Here is a 19,456-nt window from a genome sequence, read left to right as displayed (position 1 = left end):
GACTTCCACCTTTATTCCCCAATTTCAGGGACACCAGAGTGTAAAATTTAGGTCAAAATACCATTATGAATACAAACAGAGACAAACACAGATGAAAAGTTGTATTTGTCCCATGGGTCCACAAATCTTCTTGTATTATAAAAACACCCTTGCTGGGAAGCAACAACTAAAAGAAGCATTTAAAGCTGTAATTTACCACTTGAAAGGATGAAGAATTGGTCAAAGAGGACTAGAAGTGTGCATTTTGAAAGGATTTGAGTGTGTATTGGTACTCACAGCTCCTGCCTAAGCCTCCTGATCTTGGCCTTGGCGTCAGCGAGCTCCACGCTCAGGTGCTGCCGGCTCTCCGTGCGCTTCATGCCGGGGGAGCCGCACGGGGACTGCGCTGCCGACGCGTGAGGCAGGAAACGGAGACAGTCCCGCTCCTCTGACAGCTCAATGATGGTCTGGGGAAGCAGAGCACAGGCAAAAGTCCAGAGTGGCATTCACAGAGCCATCTCTGAGTGTATCATTCATATCAGACACTGGAATGGCACCAGAATGATGGAAAGGTTTTGGCCACAGAAGAAGACAAAAGCTCTACTTGCACCTCTACATCCAAAGCAAAGAGCTGCAGCTCTTGCACAGGACCATCTGGCTATCTGAAATTTTATTTTTCATTTTAAATTTAGACTTTTAAGCCCACAAAATGACCAGTGCTCAGAATGGACTGGGTAATGAATGGTGTGAATTCCTTGAAAACCACCACCTCTTGAAAATAAACGTGTATCTCTAAACAAAGTTGCACTCTTCAGTGAGCAGCAGCATCCTTAACAACTAAATAAAACATCAGACCTACAGGAATATCCCTATTTCCTCCTATAAATAAAGGGGTTAGCCTAATATGAACATCTCTTGTAGTTTAAGGTATTTTTCCTTTGTTTTTTCCTTTGCACAAAGGCATCACCGCCATCCCTCTGTTTTACTCCTGTCAAGGCTGTGATCTGGAAAAAATGTCAAAGGAATATCTGGAATAATTGCAACACTGACATATGCACTCTACTGAGGGGCAAATCTGGGACCACCGAGATGATTCATAACTTGTAATTTTTATTAAATACAATTCTGTTCCTTGATTCTGACACGGTACAACAACTGTGCCTCATGATACGCCTGCAACACGTCCTCTCCTGGTATGGATTCTGCTTTATCCCCCTCAAACCTGGACAACAGGATACAGGAATAGAACAGGCAGCTTTCAGTGATTGGCTTGCAAATTGATGGGTTATTGATTCCTGGTAAATGCAGCCGAAACAGCTTTGGATTTTCTGTTTTCAGCTACAGATGAATGTTGAAGTTATTTCACATTTCAGTTACACAGAAAATACCACCTGCTATCCTTCCTACTTTAACTTTCCTACATTTATTTAACAAATTGCACAAAGGAACTCCCTGAAACAACTTTCTGGCAGTCAGGAAGCCTTGCTTTAACATGTCAGAAGAAAATGAAACTGTTAGTTAGAAACATCCTGAGCTGCATCATCTCCAAAAAAAAAAAGATTTCTTGTATTTCTCTTAAGCACCAACCCACATCCATACCTCTGAGTGCTCATCTCTTTCATCTATAAGTCTTTTTAAATGCAATGCCATATTTTTCAGGAGAGGTTCAACATACTCTTGTGTCAGCACAATGACATCCATCCACTGCAGGTCAAACACATTTTCCTGATTATGAGTTACCTACATGGGGTGAAATGAAAGAGAAAAAACTTCCTCTTGGAATTTTAAGAGTAGAAAGGAAGCATAAAGAAAATACAGCTGCAACTCTACAGGTTAAATTCTCTATACAAGGTATGAAAATACCCATTTAAAATATATTAAATTATATGAAATGGAGGGGGGTTTTCATCTATCTGGAAGCAGCACCTTGTTCCTTCTAGCAAGGTGACAATGATGTATTATAAATTACCTACCACATACATTGATTGGAATTGTATTTTATAAATAAATTTGCATACAAAGATTCCACTAAACTAAATTTGCTGCATGTAACTAAGAAACCCTTAAAGCAACAAACTTGCTTTCTGGTACTGCTCCAAAAATATAATCCAAAAATGCTCAATCATGAAATCTTTTGGTGAATCGAGTGAAAAAATAAAAGCCTTTTTTTGCTTAGTACAACCACTCAATATGCAAATCACATACTTGATTTACTTGCCATTGAACATGTGCAGCTCCCCTTCCTGCAATACAACAGCTCATCTCAAAAAACCCCCCAATATTAAAAGCAGAAAAACCCCAAAATACCTCCTGAATATGGGCTGCAACAGCTGCTCTGGTATCAAAATCCAGACTTTGGATTCTTTCAATAAATTCTTCTTTTTTCTGACACTAAAAATAGAGACATCTATTTTATACACATTTGTATGTATAATCACAAGTATTTTCACTCCTCTTTTGTATTTCAAAGGGCTTAAACTTATAAAGCTGACATTGCAATGGTCACATGGCTAAATTATCATCCAATAATTCTGGTGACCAGTAAATCTGTAATTTATGCCATGCTACAGTAATTATAACTTTCAACACTAATTAAATGATACAAGGAAAACAAATTGAAATGGGTTAAGGAAGCGCTTTCTTGAAATTGTTACTTATTCAAATTTTGTGGTTTATTAAAAACACAAAAATAGCTGCAGTAAGTGAATTTTCAGTGCTTTAGCATTTCCTTCCTTCCTTTACAATATCAGGTAAATTAACACTATTGAAATTAGTAACCCATTAGAAATCCTACATACACAGTTGGAGGTATTTGTGCAATAAGAGGTGTAGGGTTGTAGCCATTTAAATTGTCAGAATGTTCAGATTTTTCAAGGAATCCAACTGTACCACCAAAGGAAGAAAAGTTTTATACCACCACCCCAAGTATTAAAATAATAAGAAAAGAGATCAGTAACTCAAAAATTTCATAGAGACACAACCATAATTAAACCTACCTGAACTGCACAACCAAGCAAAAGCAGGAGGAGCTTTTTTACTTCTTCAGTACCTGGTTCTAAGAAGAAAACAAGAAAAAATGGTAATTGTGCAATTGTAATTGGAGCTTCTTCCCCTATACCTCAGAAAACACCAGGTTTTCTCATTATTTCCATAAAATTTATGTTAACCTAGTTTAGAAAACAACCAGATGAGGAAAAGCCCATCTTTCAGCTCAGTCCTTTTCGCCATTAACTGCCAACTTCCAGAGTTAACAAACACCTCAACAGCCATAACAATTTCAAATGGAAAAAAAAATTCAGCCCTTCAAAAAGCAAAACTTCAGAGTGACATTTTTAGAAGTGCTTTGGAGACCTACAATCAAGTTTTCAACGGTAATCTCGAGTATCTCAAGATAGTTACAAAAGGGCTTAAATTATCTGCCACTCCCAAGCTGGAAGAGTTTAGGTGACAAATTAATTTAAATTCTTTCACTTAGGTGACAAGTTCATTTAAATTCCTTACAAAGCTGTATTAGATATTCATCTGCACATCTAAAAAATCAAAATGTGTTTCCAAATCTGGCCTTAAGCATCTTAAACTCCTAAAGAAGCTTAAGTTAAAGAACTCTTTACAGATTAATAAAAATGTTTCTTACTTTTTACATTCACAATGTCCTCATCTTGCAACTAAATATAGAAATATATTCTATATCTAGAACATAAATGCCATGAGGCAAATGCTTCAAGGATGACAAAATAGTTCAGGCGTTGACTCAAGCTGCTTCTTTTGGAGGGAGCTACGTAATGTGTATAATCCAAATGAGCATGGAATATTTGAGTTTTTCCAGAGAGGTTTCTCAGGTGGATAAACACATTACAAAAAATGTGGACTCAAATGGGAGAATTTTAATCATTTATTCAGACTTTTTGTGTTCCAAAGGCTCGAGCTGTGAAGTCTTTTATGGCAAAACAGAAAAAACATCACGGAATGTGTCTCACCAGAAGCTGCTTCAGATGAAGAAGGGGAATTCCACCTGTCTGGCTTATCAATAAAGGTTAACAGGAATAGTGGAACAGGAGGAATCCATGCCAACAGCTCATATCCTACATTCACTTATCCCAATAAATTAATCACACTTTTAAAATTTTTAAGTAATCCCTGAGCTCCTCTTCACTCTTCATCTCCTGACTGGCTTTCAAACGCCTGCCTGAATATTGATTCCTTGTCTCTCCCCCACATTCCCCGAAGGACCAGGGCAAAATACTGAACCAGCTCAGCTTCCCTCATCTTCTATGTTTTTCTTCCTTTTCCTCCATCAAAACCACAGAAATAGATGATTCTCTTCTACACCCTCCAAGCTGCTGCTGAACTTTGTCCCTACCCTGTGCCACCGTTTGATCCTCCCTGTGTTCACTCTTATCCCTTTCCCACCCTCCGCAGGCTTCCATCCTCCCCTGCCTTGCTCCCTCAGAAATATGAACTTGCTTTAATCTTTCCCCTTCCCCTTTGCCTCATCATTATCCCTTTGTAATTTAATTTAACATTTACAGTCACGGGCTGTAGCTGCTGTCCTCCAGTTTTCTCCTCCAAATGCCTTCCTGCCAATCAGCTCAGGAAATATTTCCTGATAAAATCCCTGCTGACCCGTTTTACCAAACCTCTACTCCAGCCTTCTCCCTGCATTTTCCTCCAGAAGCCAACTGCTTCTGGTATCTGCTCCTGCCATCTGCAGTTTGGCATCTTCCGGGATTTCTCTACTCATCATTCCTTAAGTGCAAAGGGGAAAAACTGGGAGACATCCCTGTGAAAAATCACACCTCCAGCCTAAGTTTTAGTGGACCAAATCCAAGTCTTTATCAGGGAATTGACTTTTACTCCAGGGCTTGCCTTGATGCAACCAGATTTACACAGCAAGTGTCTCCAAAGGTCACTGAGGTTTAATTTCCCTGCAACTGCCCAAAAAAAGCTTAAAAATTCATGTAGGGATGAGATCCTTTTCCAAGCTGACACAGCAAGAGCAGTCCTAACTTTCAAAGGGGAAAGGTTCTGGATAGAACCCAAAAGAACAGGTCTATCTGCTGGTTCAGTCCAAACTCTGTGACTGAACTCCAGCAGGGATCTGAAATACCTTCAAGAATGTTGTCCAAGCATAACAATTTTTCTTCCATGTGAGGGCTACGCTACAGGAAAGTCCAGATTTTCTCACAAATCCAAAAACATCCCCATAGAAGAGCAAAGCATACACCAGCAAAGGTTCCAGCTGCCAAACCACAGATCCCAGAACACAAAGATAACTCCTTAAAAATGACCAAACCATAAAATTGAATGTATACAACTGAATGCAATATTATCTCTGTGGGGTTTGATAGTGCATTTTCCATAAAATGTCATCTTATACTACACAATATTGTTAAGACATTTTCTCTCAGTATTTTGAACAGAATAAAAAATGTCAACTACAAAACAATACTATGACCTTGGGTTTTTTTAATCTGTTTTTCCAGTAAATCTGGTTTCTAGGCAAATCCACGGAGTCTTTCGAAAGCCTTAAGAAAGTCTGGAATCAAAGTTACAAAAGCACAATGCATTCTGCTCTTTTGGAAAGGAAGAGACCACATTCACACTTCTTGGTGCATATGACAGCAGCTGCACATATAAAAACTGAAAAAGCTGTGACCTCGGAAGCAAAAGCAGCAATATTCAGAAGCAGAAAGTAAAAACCAAAAGAATTAAAGCAAGATACCTACAGAGATGGGATATGTGCAGATGGGATACGGAAAATACCAACATTATGTGCCCTGGGATTGAGAAGTGAGGAAACACAGATGGTTCTTCTGGCTCATGAGGAACCCCCTGGCCCACAGACACAGAAGCATGGCAGAGAAGACATCCCAAAGAAATAAAAACAGCCAGGGGAAGCTACACAGCCTGTTAGAGCAGTTCCTGACCTCTCTGCTGAGGTGTCAGAACATCAGGAGGAGAACACCTGGGACACATTAGACCCAAGTAAATAAATTCTGCCCAATCCATAGTGGCTCCATGCAGGCCAGGTGTGTCTGCTCCGTGCTTCTGGAATTGAGAGCATGGTGCAGAGATTCCCAAGTGGCTGTGGACAGTCAGCTGGCTCCACACAGGCTAATTTTCTTGGTCTGAAAATTGCAACTCTCAGAGCTGGAAGCAGAGAAGGTGGGAGCATGGAGAAGACAGTGTCAGTTCAGGGGAGAAAGCAAGAAGGTAATTGCAGTATTTTTCAGGTAAGGATGCAAGAGAAGCAGGAGAGTTTGGGGGAAGGAAAAACAAGGATTAGGAGCTGGATCAAGTGAGATGCACTGAACTGCCAATTCCCTCAGCGGTGACATAGGTAAAGAAAGGTGAAAGTGCAGTAGCTGGGAGTACATGAAACTTCAACTTTGTGCCATCAGTGGTTCCCTGGTTGCTGGGAAATGCACTCGGGCTCAGTATAAATCCTAGTGACAGCCAGGGCTGAAGCTGGGGCAGAACACATTTTTTACAGTGCGGACCCTTAGTATGGACAAAGAAAATCATTATTAAATCATTACTCATCATTATTAAACCACTTATCTGATAAAGTATTTACACAATCTTCTGCTGAAAGGCTCAATCCTATAGGAATTTTATTTCCAGTGAAAGAATATAAATTATCACACCAGCATACATTTTTACCTTAGTCAAAAATAAACTTACCAGAAAAAGGATTCTTGCCAATTATTAGCACATTTGGCAAAGACATCATGATCAGCTGCTGCAAAGTCTCCTATAAAAGTTAATCAAAACATTATTTACATCATATGTACATCAACACCCACTAAAGAGAAATTAGTATTCATTAAATAGTTTAATATTTTTCAGGACTTCATGCATAGACATTCAATACTTAATTATTTGCACTCCAATTAAAAAAAAATCAAACTTACAAGTTACTTCTACAAAAGCCTTGTTTTACTGGTTTGCACAATCATCTCACGCAGGAAAATCCTCTTGTGGCAATGAGCTGGCTTAGGGATCTTAAGCCAAAGAGATCCCAAGTCTCAGAATGAAGCAAAACCCTTTAAATTTATTATGCTCATGTTTCCCTGACTAATGTATTGATACACATTTGTTTTACTGGCTCTAAGGTGCATTTCTACTGCAAAGGATCCATTTCCTTTATTTCACGCTTTCTTTGGCCTCACCAAAACATGGATGTGAAAATCCCAGGGGTTTTTGCTGCAGTGACACTGGACCAGCTGTGAATATAAAGGTACAAACCCCTGTCTGCACAATCACATGGAATTTCAGCTTGGAAATGCCACACACCAGGCAGCAGCTCTGCCTATCTGTTCCATGGATTCCATCAATGGAGCTCCTGTAATGGCTGTAATCGGGTCAAATCCCCAGTCTAGACAGAGTCTAATTCTCCTGAAGCAGAATAGTCTTTCTCCTGTTCCCAGATGTTTATTCCCATCCTATAGTCAGGCTTTTTGTTTCTCCACAGTGACAGATCCATTACTATATAAAATGTTCCTACTCAAAAAAACGTATTCCAGAAGAGTCCAAGGCACACACCAGGTGTCATATTGTAAGCAAAAACCTAACACAAGTCCACTTGCTTTAGGTCTAATTGAAAAAAACCCTGTATTTCTTTAAAAACACCTGTAGAAATTATTAGCCACAGCTATACTTGAAAGTTCCCATCAGTTAATACAGGACATTAAAATCATATCTGAATTGATTAATAGTAGACTGCAAAACATACATTCCTTCTGGGCATGCCTAAGACAAATTGTAAGGAGGGAGAAAACAGCTTTGACCTCCTCAAATATCATGAATTTCAACCAACCATGACACCTGTACTTCTCAGACTTTGATAAAGACAATTTTCAAATAGAAACAAGACATGAAGTGCACCACAGAATGCTTTAAATCAACACAAAACAGATAAAATATAAGGAATTTACTGAGTATCGATAGCTACTATGAAAGAAAATCACGTATTTTTAGAGTGGCTTTTTGTTGTTTTTTGGGGGTCTTTTTTGGTAGTACCTCAAATAATTCCATGATGCTATCATAAAGCTGATCATGTAACATAAAGCAGAGTATGAGCAGCAGTTACCAGAATATGTGCCCTGTATGGACATGATCAACTGTTTCCTTACAACACCCCTGCCTTGCTCCAGAGATGTCTGACACCTTTTCTGTCACTCGGTGTTAAACCTCAGCACTGGGTTAGCTTGCACAAACTTTGACAGTTCATTAGCATTTATTGTACTGAAGATTTTCACATCCTCAGTCAAATCTGCTGAGTGTCACGGAAGCTCACTGGATTAAACCTTTCAAGCCCACCAAAAATTTAGAATCACAGTCCTGAATTAACTGCTGAGAACAGTTCCACACTCTTACCCTGCCAAGAAATGTACACGCTCAAATTACTGGTTCAGGACCGGAATTGTAATTCCAGAGAACAACAAAGATGACACAGGAACAAAATAAACTTGACTAATCTAACATTACACCTTAATTTTGAATGTTATATTCTGCCAGTGCAGGCTTTTTGACAAGTACATCCACAGCACTGATGCAATTATTCCCTAAATTGGGAGGAGGTTTTCCACAGTTGTAAAAACACATGGAACAAACCAGCATGGACAAGCTCACAATGAGAAGTGTTAAAAGTTAGGTTAACACACTGCAAAAATTCCAGATTCCCACATTCATCAGTGTCTGATTCCAACACAATAATATCCTCTCTCGGTACAGTGAGTGCTCTCCTGTTCCCTCCCCTGGGATCCCAGGCATCCCCAGGGAACACCCCCAGGCACAGTGCCTGTACACTCAGCTTTCAGGAGCACTCGGGTGTGAGGCTCCTGCTTCACCCCAGGCTAAGGAAGGCCTCTCAGATTGATTCCAAGGCATCCATCAAGCCCCAGCTTTCCTGCCTTGGGGAATTTCACAGGTGACAGGAACTCAACTGACCCCTCTGTGAAACAGTCCATCCTTTAACACGTCCACTACCACGAAGCACAAACCTCCCTGCAGGCACGAGGGCAGTGAACATCTACATAGGCAAAAAGCAATATTGAATTCAAAGGAGCTCTCCAGTTTGGAGAGTAAATGCCTCTACTCCTGCTAGAACACCAGCCCTTCAGTGTTTGCGTGGTCCCTCACGTGTGATCAAAACCCTGAAAGACTGGGGAGGGAAAGGGGGGAAAACTGTGTGAAACAGTTGAAAGGGCAGTTTAATATAGCTTGGACCATTGAAGGCATGGTGACTGTTTTTAACATTTCTTACATAAGAATACTTTTTTATTTTAAAAAAGCTCTAATAAACTTATTTTTATCACAAAGGTTTGGAGCAACATCCACAATCCTGAATCATCCAAAGGTACCTAAATGCCAGCAATTCTGCCCGATACTGGAGGACTTGGACTGGCGATACCATGAGGCCAGTGCAGGACAGGGAATGCTTTGTGTTCCAATAAAGATCAATCCTGTCAGTGTTTGTGCCTTCTGTTGCACCAGTTGTGGAACACTAATGCCTGGTGCAAAACAACTTCCATTAGGAAAAGGAAAAGCACATGGGCCTTAGCAGGCAACACATATATCCATGCACAGAGGCTGCCAAGGAAAGAAGGGTGGGAAGTGCTGGGAAGATGTTCCGTGGTTGGTCACGGCAGTGACAGCTGGGAATTCTCACTGCACTCGGAGTTTTGGAAAGCACACGCTATGTGTGTACCCAGGAGGAGAAGCAGACTGCAGCACAGGCTGGCCAGGATGTGTGGGGAGAGGCAGAGCAAAGGTTTTCTCCCAGGTCTGGGCTCTCCTGGCAGGAAGGAGCAGGGAAGTGTGGAAGGGCACTAAAAGCCACACTAAAGGGACGCTGGTGACAGCTGCAGTGCCCAGCTGTGGCACGTCCATGTGTACAACATCCTATCCAGCTCAGCACCCAGCAGGCACAGGAGCAGCATAAAAAAGGCATAAAACTTCAGTGGCTCTTTCACAGCTCTGACTTAGATCCTCACTGCGTTTACTACAAATTCCCGAATTCATTCTAAGCCCAGTAACTTTCACCACGTTTTTCTTACAAAAATTCCATTTACAAGACTAAATGCACATGTAATAATCTCTCTCACTGGCACAAAACTTACTTCAACTCAGAAGATACCAACCAATAGTACTTAATGTACTACAGGAGTAATTGAACACACGAAGTATCTATTCTATAAAGAGACCATCATTCATACAAAAGTGTGTTCACACCACCCTTATACCTGTAAATAGTGATAAAAAATTTGACCAGATATATAAACAACCATCCATACAAATATCTCTTGATGATCTTATTCCTGTTACCCTCAAAGCCGTAACTATAGAAAAAAGTTTAGAAATAATTCCAGGCAAAACATAAGACAACAAACAATTACTGACCTGATAGTAAGTTTTTATTTGTTTCACCAAAATAGACAAATTTTGAATCCTTAATGATGCATCATTGTTTACTTTTTTGTTTATCCTCTGATTAGCAGACTTTGGATTGCTGCAAAAAGAAAAGAAAAAAGAATACATGAAACACACACTACATTAATCTTTAAAGCTTTCTGTATAAAACAAATGGTACAGTTAATGTGCCAGCACAGCCATTCCTTGTCTTGATTACCATGCCTTGTTCTCCTCTCCACAGATCAATAAGGAGTTGTGGAAGATGGAAATAGCCTGAAATGTGTCTTTGACACAGCCAGCCAGGCCCACACTCTTGTTTGCCATCAATGCAGCCTGAAACTGGGAGCACCCACCACAATTCCCAGGGAATGGGTCTGACAGGGAAGTTTTTGTGGCTACATGATGTTATTTTACTACCATGAGGCACAAGAAACAAAATGTAATTTTTAACTTTTAGAATGATGATGAATATGAAACACATCATGCCAGCACACACTACACTATTTTAAATATATTTACAGATCGTTGAGATGCGTCAACAAAGGAGTATTAATTGGAATTTTTGTCATGTAATGTCATATACTACCAGATTTTTCTCCAGTTTGTCTTGGCTTCAAAGAGGAAATCAGTCACTTTTTCCTTCACAAAGCAGAGAGGATCTGAGGAAATGCAGGTGAGTCACCCTTCTTCAGTACCTTGTAACACACCGAGCTATTAACACACACAGGACAGCACCACAACCATTCACTGGGATTTCTCATGGAAAACCAGGCAGAATCAAAGCACCCCCCAACAACACTCTCTGAAATGTTTAAAGATTTTCTAAGGGATGGCCAATGTGAAGTTTCTCACTTTTACAAAGATTCTTGATACAGTTGCACAATGTAACTTTTGATGTTTAATGGTATTATTGTACTGTTTGATGATATTATTATCAGATAAATGAGAGCTGGCTGGGATGCTGCACTCAAAAACAAACTACCAACATCTCCCTGTCAAACCAGGGCTTCCTGCAGGGATATGTGTCTGCTGGCTCTGGTTTTATTCAACATTGTCATTAATGATTTAGACAATGGAATACAGAATACGCTTTCCAGAACAGCCACTGGCAAACTTTGGGAGAAAAAAAAATAAAAAACAACCTTCAAAAAATACTATGGCAATGGAGAATGATCCTGGGAACGTGCAAAAGTAAGGGAATTCAGTAACTCACACACAGGCGAAGGATTAGAGTCAGAATCAAATGCAGAAAGAGGAGTCATTTGCTATAAGACAAAAATGACCTGAACATTGTGTTATCATGACTTACTCTGATGCAATTTATCACTGATTGGTAATTTCACATACTCTCAGTACAAATTACATGTTTTTCACTTATATATAAGTTCCCTACACAAACTTTATTTGCCTTTTACAGCTTGCTTAACTTTTAGCATATTAAATTATTTTTTAAAGACATATTTATGTCTTTTCTTCAGTTTATTGCTATCAGCATTTCCTGGCTTATAAGCACAACTGGAAATAATAGAAAAAACACTGCTGGGAAAGGAAGTCAGGTCATATAAAAAATGCACCTCCAACACAGAGACATTTTTAAAAGAAAAGCAGTAGGCACAGTATCTTTTTTCGGCAATTATTATTACAAATCTAGGAAAATTAGGACAGGAGTAATTGCCTCATTCCTAAATGCTCATCACCATGTTCCTAAAAATATTATGAACAATTAAAACACATTTTAGAACATATTAGCCAAACCATGTGACTAAGATGTGACCTTGGGTTTATTAGTTCAGCCAACCTGTAGCTGAAAAAGCAACTAAATGGGCTAAAAATAATTATGCTTTGCAGATGTAAGGACTGGACTCCTTTCTATGCTGAATTCATTCAAATTTGTTAAAATCAGAAGAGAAAATCCACAATAAATCCTGCTGACCTACAGAGATCAGCGGAAGTCTCCTATTTCTACATTCATATCTCCAAAAGGCCGATTTGGGCCCTTAATCTTCATCTTTAATCTTAATGACCATGGGATTATCTCTGGGCTTTTTCATCATCTTCAGCAGCATTTCTACAGCCACACATTTCAGATGCCTCTCCCTTTAGAGCACTCAGAGCACAGGGGTTTCCTGGATTTTGTGACAGCTCTTATTTTAGCATCAACACAAAAATTAGTGTGCAACCACAAGAACCCAAAACACAAATGTCATAAAAGCTCAGGCTTTCCATTTCCTCATTTCAAAAGCTGTACTTGGATACCGAGATTGATCCTGGATGAGCAAAAACTTTAACATTTGCATAGCACTGGATCTTCCTGACACCAGGGGATCAGACCCAGCCACCAGGGAAGGCTTGGGCTGCTTTTAACAACCTCACCTTCCTCTACGACAAGCTGACTTGCTTAGTGCCAAAATGATTCATTCCTGTAGCTTAAAACAGAAAGCTGGGGTTTTTTTTGTTTTGGTTTGGCTTTTTGTTGTTGGCTTAAATTGCAGGAAGCAGTTTAGTGAGCTTGTGAATTTTTGCTGGGAAGACTTGGGCCACAGATGTGCTCTGGAACTGTATTTTTACCACTTGAAAAACTCAACTGTCCAGTTATAAGAAGCTCTGCTAGTGCAGATGACCAGCAATTAAAATCAGAACATCAGCCCTGGGACAACCTGGTGCACAGAACAAATTTATTTTAGTAATTTTAAACTTTTTCAAAAGATTGTGGTAAAGGGCTCAACAGAAGCCCCAAACTCAAAGTTCCCTTAACATTTTTCAGCAGAACTTTAAAATAGGAAATGGTAACAAGAAATTTAACCCACTGTTTTTGAGGTTCAATAAAAACAAGGTAGTGAGACACCAGTACTAACACTACTAATCTCTGCCAATCATTTTAAATTTAATTAAACATGTACCCTCAATAACTCACTGTTGGTAGTAGATTCCTTTTTTTGGTTTTTTGGTAATGAATGTCCTCTTAGCTCATTATTCTACAACCATGGGAGGTCAGTTGTCTTTGACACTCCCAATCAATAAGTGTTAGCCATGACTAGGATGAGTGACTTGGCAAGAAAATTGTTTCCAATGCTTCCCAGAGTGAAATCCTGCTTCCAGCACCTTCCAGCGCAAACAGGACTCTACCTCTGTGCTACAGTAATTGAGATCTTTCTAACCACATCAGGTCATCAAATGACTATAAACACAGACTATTTACAGGCTGCCTACTAAAATTAACCTCATGCTGAAAAGCAAATGTTTAAAACTGAGGGATTCTTCTACCAAGTGGCCTCTGTGCTGGTATTTAACAGAGCTCCCTAATCTTCAGTCACCGATTTACTTCTACCTTTCAGATTGTGTTAGAACTGTCAGGTTTGTGTATGGAACAGCCAAGCACAGGCCTGACAGATCCCTCCTCACACCACTGTTACTGAAAGGACCGCGATCAGGTCCTTCAACGGGAGATTCCTTATTTTAAAAAAATAACTAAACCCACCTTCACTCCATTACTGATAACCAGGTCTCATTTTCTCAAAGACTCCAACCTGAATGCTCAGCAGTCTCCTTAATCCACTAAACAGCATTTTAAACATTCTTCATTTAGTCAATATAGTCCATCATCTTAAGTACTGATGTCTTAATTTGTCCCTCTCAAAGAGGAAATAATACAGCAGGATGTCGGCTACACATTTCCACTGTATTTTTGTAGAATTGCATTTTTCAGGCTGGTCCAAGTCAGGGGATATTCGTTTTTTTACCAAGCACTTGAAATAACTAAAGTAATCTGATGTGCAAATATTTTTCACACAGAAAGATAAAATTCTAAACATGAACTGCCAAAACCTTGTAAGAGCATCTTTAAACTAGTTTACAGTTCTTGAAAACTAATTTATTAAATATTTCAATGAAGTACTTATACCCATATGCTGAACTGTTGAATTGTTATGACCAGTAAAATGTTTATAATGATTATATTTTTATTAATGCAAAGCAATTCTGTTTATTAGAACACATTAGGTCCAATGACACCGAAATAAACTGGACACAAAGAATTTTGAAGATAACTGGTTCCAAGACAGACCTTTATATCACAAAGCTTTAGAAAGCAGCTTTTTAAAACCATAAGATTCTGGTGGCTACTATAAACATTTTTAAGGCCATCCATGCTCTGAACTGCTCCTTTTATGAGGTGGGGATACTGAGCTGCTTCAGTGGCAAACAGCCCGGCAAAATAGGGCAAATCTGTCTAGAAGTCAATAGGAAGCAGAGCAGTAAAAGATACCCTTAAGCAATTTTACATTTAAGAGCAACCTACTTATGACAAGATACATTAATTTCAATAGCAATAAAACCAGACAGGAGCATCTATCCCAATAACGCATTAGTTTAAAACTCCTGATTACAGAGAGAACTTCAGTGATTTTGAAATACTACCAGTATTCAGTCATGAATCACAGATTGGGACTTCATATAATCAGGGATTATGTGTCTTTAATTTTTCATTGACCAAAATCTATCAGAAATGGGAATGTGATAGCTTAATGGCCTCATGCTTAAATCTATGCAGACTGCAAACCAGTTGTGTCCTCCCTTGCCATCTGTTCCTTGATGGTACTTAATGATTAAGTCTGGTATCATAACGCACCCTAATTTGAAATATACCATTGTTTGAATGTATTTGGTGAGTTCAGCGAAATGCTACCCTGTGGTTAGGCTTACAGTAGCACAGCATTCACTTGTACAAACAAATGCTGCTTGCCTAATAAAGTTATATTTTCTGCAAAGTCCTTTTACTGGAATGCTGAGGTTCACTCTGGGTATCTGTCAAATATTTCAATAATTACTGCTAACAAAATTTTGGGATAGATTTCAAGTAATAAAGGGGCATCTTCATTATTTACTACTGGCAAGAAAATAATAAGCATGCTCAAAACATGTTTTACAAAGAGATTTAATACAGCAGTGTCCTTTTACTGACAAAACAATAAAAAAAGTCAAAATAAAATTGGGGCTTTCCCTGGAGAATAATTGGTAGATTTGACAATCTACCTTTTAGTTGTACAACACCTGCATTTCTACCCTCAAGACTGTTTGAGCAGCAGCCAATGAACAGCTGAAATGGTCACGTAGTTCTGCAGACATCTGCTCAAACATCTGAAGATATCCCAAACACTGAGATACCCTTTGCCACAAAATCAGTACCAATACCTCAGTTTAAGGGCACTTTGCTAACTCTGCACTTAGCAAGGATCGACTGTGTGTGCCCGAAGTTCAATAGCTGTATCCAACGTTTTCTGCCTCGTGATCATGCGAGCTTTAGGAAGCCCACCTAGCACCAAAAGTCTTTTGGCCCTTGTGCAAAACCCCACTTCCTAGGATTATGTCCAACATCATAAACTGTCAGGAGGCTGAAGCCCTATGCCTACTTAAAAATAAAAACCAATCAAACCATGACCAACTGGCCTAACCCAAATGGAGTGGCTGGTGGGATCACAGGGAGCACTGCCAAGAACGTATCTGTGGATACTGAGCATATGCAGACAGCCTCCCTCCTGCCAGCCTCAGCTCAGCCTCTGAGCGGGCTCAACTACGCAGGGCAGCTGCACGGTTCCTCAGCAGCCTGGCTGGCACTCCCAGCACAGGAGCTGCGGGATTCCTCACGGCTGAGGGTGCTAGAAGAGCTGCAGCACAGGTTACTGTGTCCTGCCCAGTAACCCCGCGTCTGCCTGCTCCCAGCAGGGATGGGGACCTGCTGCACATCACAACCTCTGCTTGGTCCCACTGCAGCGGCAGTATCAGCGTGAAGAGACATCCCCTCACATCTCTACACTCCCAGGTTTACATGTGAATGAGCCAACAGCCAGGCAAAATCAAAGTACATTCAACAGGTCTGATGACTGATCTTTAGTTTCTTCCTCCCAGGGTTTAAAAAAAAAAAAACCAAACTGAGTCCAGAACAGCCCAAATTTATTTCTGTTCTGTTTTCCCTAACAGCAATAAAGAAGATGCATGCAGATGAACAAAATGTATGAGAAAACAAGAAAGAAGGTAAAACAGTTTACCCGTCATTGACTAAGCACACACCTGTAGCTGAATCAACACCCCCCTAAAAATCCTAATTTCCAAGTTTACAGAGCAACCACTGTCTTTATCATCAAACAGTATGAAATAACTTTATTACTATTGTTTCACCTTGATCTTGACTATTCTTTTCCTATCACACTAGAAGGTAGTATGTAAAAAAAATAAAGCTTTCTGCCACAAATTGAACCTAGTGAGTCACTGCTGACTGCACCAAGTAACCTGGGTGAGCTCCCCACAACAAATCAATGGAGGTGGAGCAGCCTCTCTGCTCCACAGCTGGCAAAAGGTAATCTGGCTGCCACCAAATTAACAAGTGCCACTCACAGAAAGGAAAATCTATAGGATCTAGCGCAGCACAGAACACTTAACACTGATACACAAAATAAACACATCTAGGCATTAAAAATTTGACAATTCCTACAAGAAACATCAAGAAACAAAACTTTTTATTCAGGGAACACATGAAAACCAAGAAGTCTGACAAACACACACACTACTCCAACAATCTAAATATCTTTCAAGGGACATCTTGTTGGTTTACTTGGTTGGTTTGGAGGGGTTTTTTAACTACAAACAATTTAGCAGCAAATCTCATTTGCAAAGAGAGAATTAAACTGCTGTACTTGCACCACATCACTTTCCAAACCAAACTAAACCCCAAAGGTGCCCGGGATGCAAGAGGGTACAGGCTAAAGGTCCAGAAAGCAAGGAGATGGACATGCCATAGAAGCAAAATACTAAGGATCATGAAGCCTGAAGTTTTGACTTCTACTTCAAGCACTCTCAGAGCCAACATTTTTTACTTCTGAGATGAGTCCAGATTTTCAAGACCTATTCAGTTCAGTACCAATTAACAGAGTAGTTGAGAACTACTCGACTTTGTGATTAACACCTCAAAGCAACTGACCACAGGAACGCTGCAAACATTGCCACCCCCAGAAATCCTGTCACAACAGTAAGATCGGCTTCACACGTAAGCACACCCAGATCTGCATCACAAGATGCAGCATGACTTGGCACCAAACATCCCAGGGCACTGGAGTGAGGAAGTGTTTTCACAGCGCACCTTGGGAGGATCACTCTGCAAACATGCAGGTATTAGTTTGGAAGAAACATCAGGCACAGCTATAAAAGAAGCAGAATAGGGCCAGCAAGTTGTCATCACTGCCAGGAAACAGCAAGCAAAGACAATAAACACTTATGGCCCTGAGCAAATTACATTTGTGGAGGTAATATGCTTTCTAAGACATTTAAAATATTAATATAAGGGAAAATTACTATGTAGGATTTAAAAGCAATACATATTTATGCAGCCTTCTTTATTTAAGCTTGAAAAAAACTTTTAAGAGAAGTTTGTAAGTACAGGTTTTTTTCTTCTATCCTAACAGCACCACAGCAGCATGTACTTTGCTTTATTTGATAATCATATAACTACCAAAAATAATTTCTCCTTTGAAAGACTTGGAAAAATGTTCACTCATTTTACTCTTGACTTTGAACTTTGCTGAAGGTACAAATTCTCAAAAAAAATTAGTTACTACTTTAGACTCACAGTAGTCTGACCACAGGTAAACACCTCAGCACTGAATATTAAGAACTGCAGGAAATACTGATGTGTGATCTGTCAAGTAAGATGGCACCAGAGCTACAAACATATTGCAGTTTTAGTGACTAGAAAGCTCTTCAGTTGTAAAAACAGCACCACATAGATTACCACTAAGTACTTCTGGTTAGAACACCTTGACTTTAGATAATTTCCCTTCCTTAGGAAGGGAAAGAAACCCACTATAAGTAAATGAGAAACAATAAAATACACGTTTTCATCTTTCTCCACACCCAATTTCAGACTAGTGACAATGTAACATTTGCCTACATTCTCTCATACATCTCCTAGTATTTGTATTCTGGTTTTGCCCAGCACACACAATAAATACACAGCAAGTGTATTCCCAAGCTACCAGGAAATTCCACCAGACATTTTTTGCTCAGGGGCTTATTTAAGAAAAACAAAGACACCACACAGAGAAAAACTGGAACAAATATTTCCCTGCAGCTTAAACCAAGATAAAATTCTGTAATAAACCTAAGTGGACTGTCTTCCATCACTATAGGAAAGGAAGCAAGCATTGGAGTGTCTCTAAATGTGCAACACAAAGATTCACTGCATGGCCAGGAATGTGACAGACACCATTTATGAGCTCATCCCATACAATCTCCCAGCCCAAAAATACAACATCAGATAATTTTTGCTTGGGTCGAGCAGTAGCCTTGCTTCAATTCAAAGCCCTGGCATCAATTAATCCCATGAAACAAAGGGGAGGCATTTTGCAAATAGTGCTCAACAACAACTGCCTCTGGAGCATCTTCAGGATAAAGACTGGACTCTAAAACAAAGCAAACAAACACAGAGACTCTCACACAGTTAGTCCCAAATAATCTTTGACCACTGAGGTCATGTGTGCTAACAAAGCAGCATCTTGGAAAAATGTCTTGATCCCTAAATAATTACTACCTAGGGAAAAGTGGTGCATTATGAAAGACAAGGAAGGCAAGAAATTGCTATTTAGCTAAGAGAAAAAAGAGGAGGGATCAAAAATAAGAGGAACATATGAACAAACACAAAACTTAAAAGTCCCTTCTTAACAGAAGAAACAAGTGAGGAAAACCCAGAAGTAAATCTCAAATTTGGCGTAGGAGAAGATGAGCTTGATTTAGCACCCAAATTCAGTTAACCAGGTTCATTTTTAAAAGAAAGATCAGAGCAGAGCAATACTTTGCAAAGGTTTGTCATGGAGAGATCCCCAGACCAGCCACAAAATCTGAAGCAGGACAGCCTTGCCACTGAAGGGTACAAGCTGATCAGCCAGGGGTCTGTAACTAACTTAAAACTCTGGATTTTACTGCTGCTGTTACTCTCATGGAGTGCTTTGAAACAGCATGTAGAATGTTGTCCTGGGTTGCAGTGTATTCTATTACCATCCTCAGGAGCCGTTGA

At 39.7% G+C, this 19,456-nt stretch overlaps 1 protein-coding gene across 22 annotated transcripts in view; it reads right to left on the bottom strand.

Moving 5' to 3' along the window:
* Window positions 1–19,456, bottom strand: part of CCDC88A (coiled-coil domain containing 88A) — a 65,313-nt gene that overhangs the window by 39,090 nt on the left and 6,767 nt on the right. For 21 of the 22 annotated variants that reach the window (XM_042021023.1, XM_042021022.1, XM_042021025.1 and 18 more), the window contains 6 exons: window positions 10,384–10,492; window positions 6,664–6,733; window positions 2,976–3,034; window positions 2,287–2,370; window positions 1,579–1,719; window positions 277–446 (listed from right to left, as the gene is read on the bottom strand). In XM_042021023.1, coding sequence (XP_041876957.1) covers window positions 277–446; window positions 1,579–1,719; window positions 2,287–2,370; window positions 2,976–3,034; window positions 6,664–6,733; window positions 10,384–10,492 — 633 coding nt within the window. Of the gene's footprint in view, window positions 1–276; window positions 447–1,578; window positions 1,720–2,286; window positions 2,371–2,975; window positions 3,035–5,906; window positions 6,065–6,663; window positions 6,734–10,383; window positions 10,493–19,456 lie in introns of those variants that run through there. The other variant, XM_042021036.1, reaches the window with a different exon arrangement.

Source organism: Corvus kubaryi, unplaced genomic scaffold, assembly GCF_017639235.1.
Source record: "Corvus kubaryi isolate FWS band 111438036 unplaced genomic scaffold, C.kubaryi_AGA036_p1.0 37103, whole genome shotgun sequence".
NCBI classification, from domain to species: domain Eukaryota; kingdom Metazoa; phylum Chordata; class Aves; order Passeriformes; family Corvidae; genus Corvus; species Corvus kubaryi.
The sequence above is the reverse complement of the archived record's forward strand: the minus strand, read 5'-3'. Positions and strand labels throughout refer to the sequence as shown.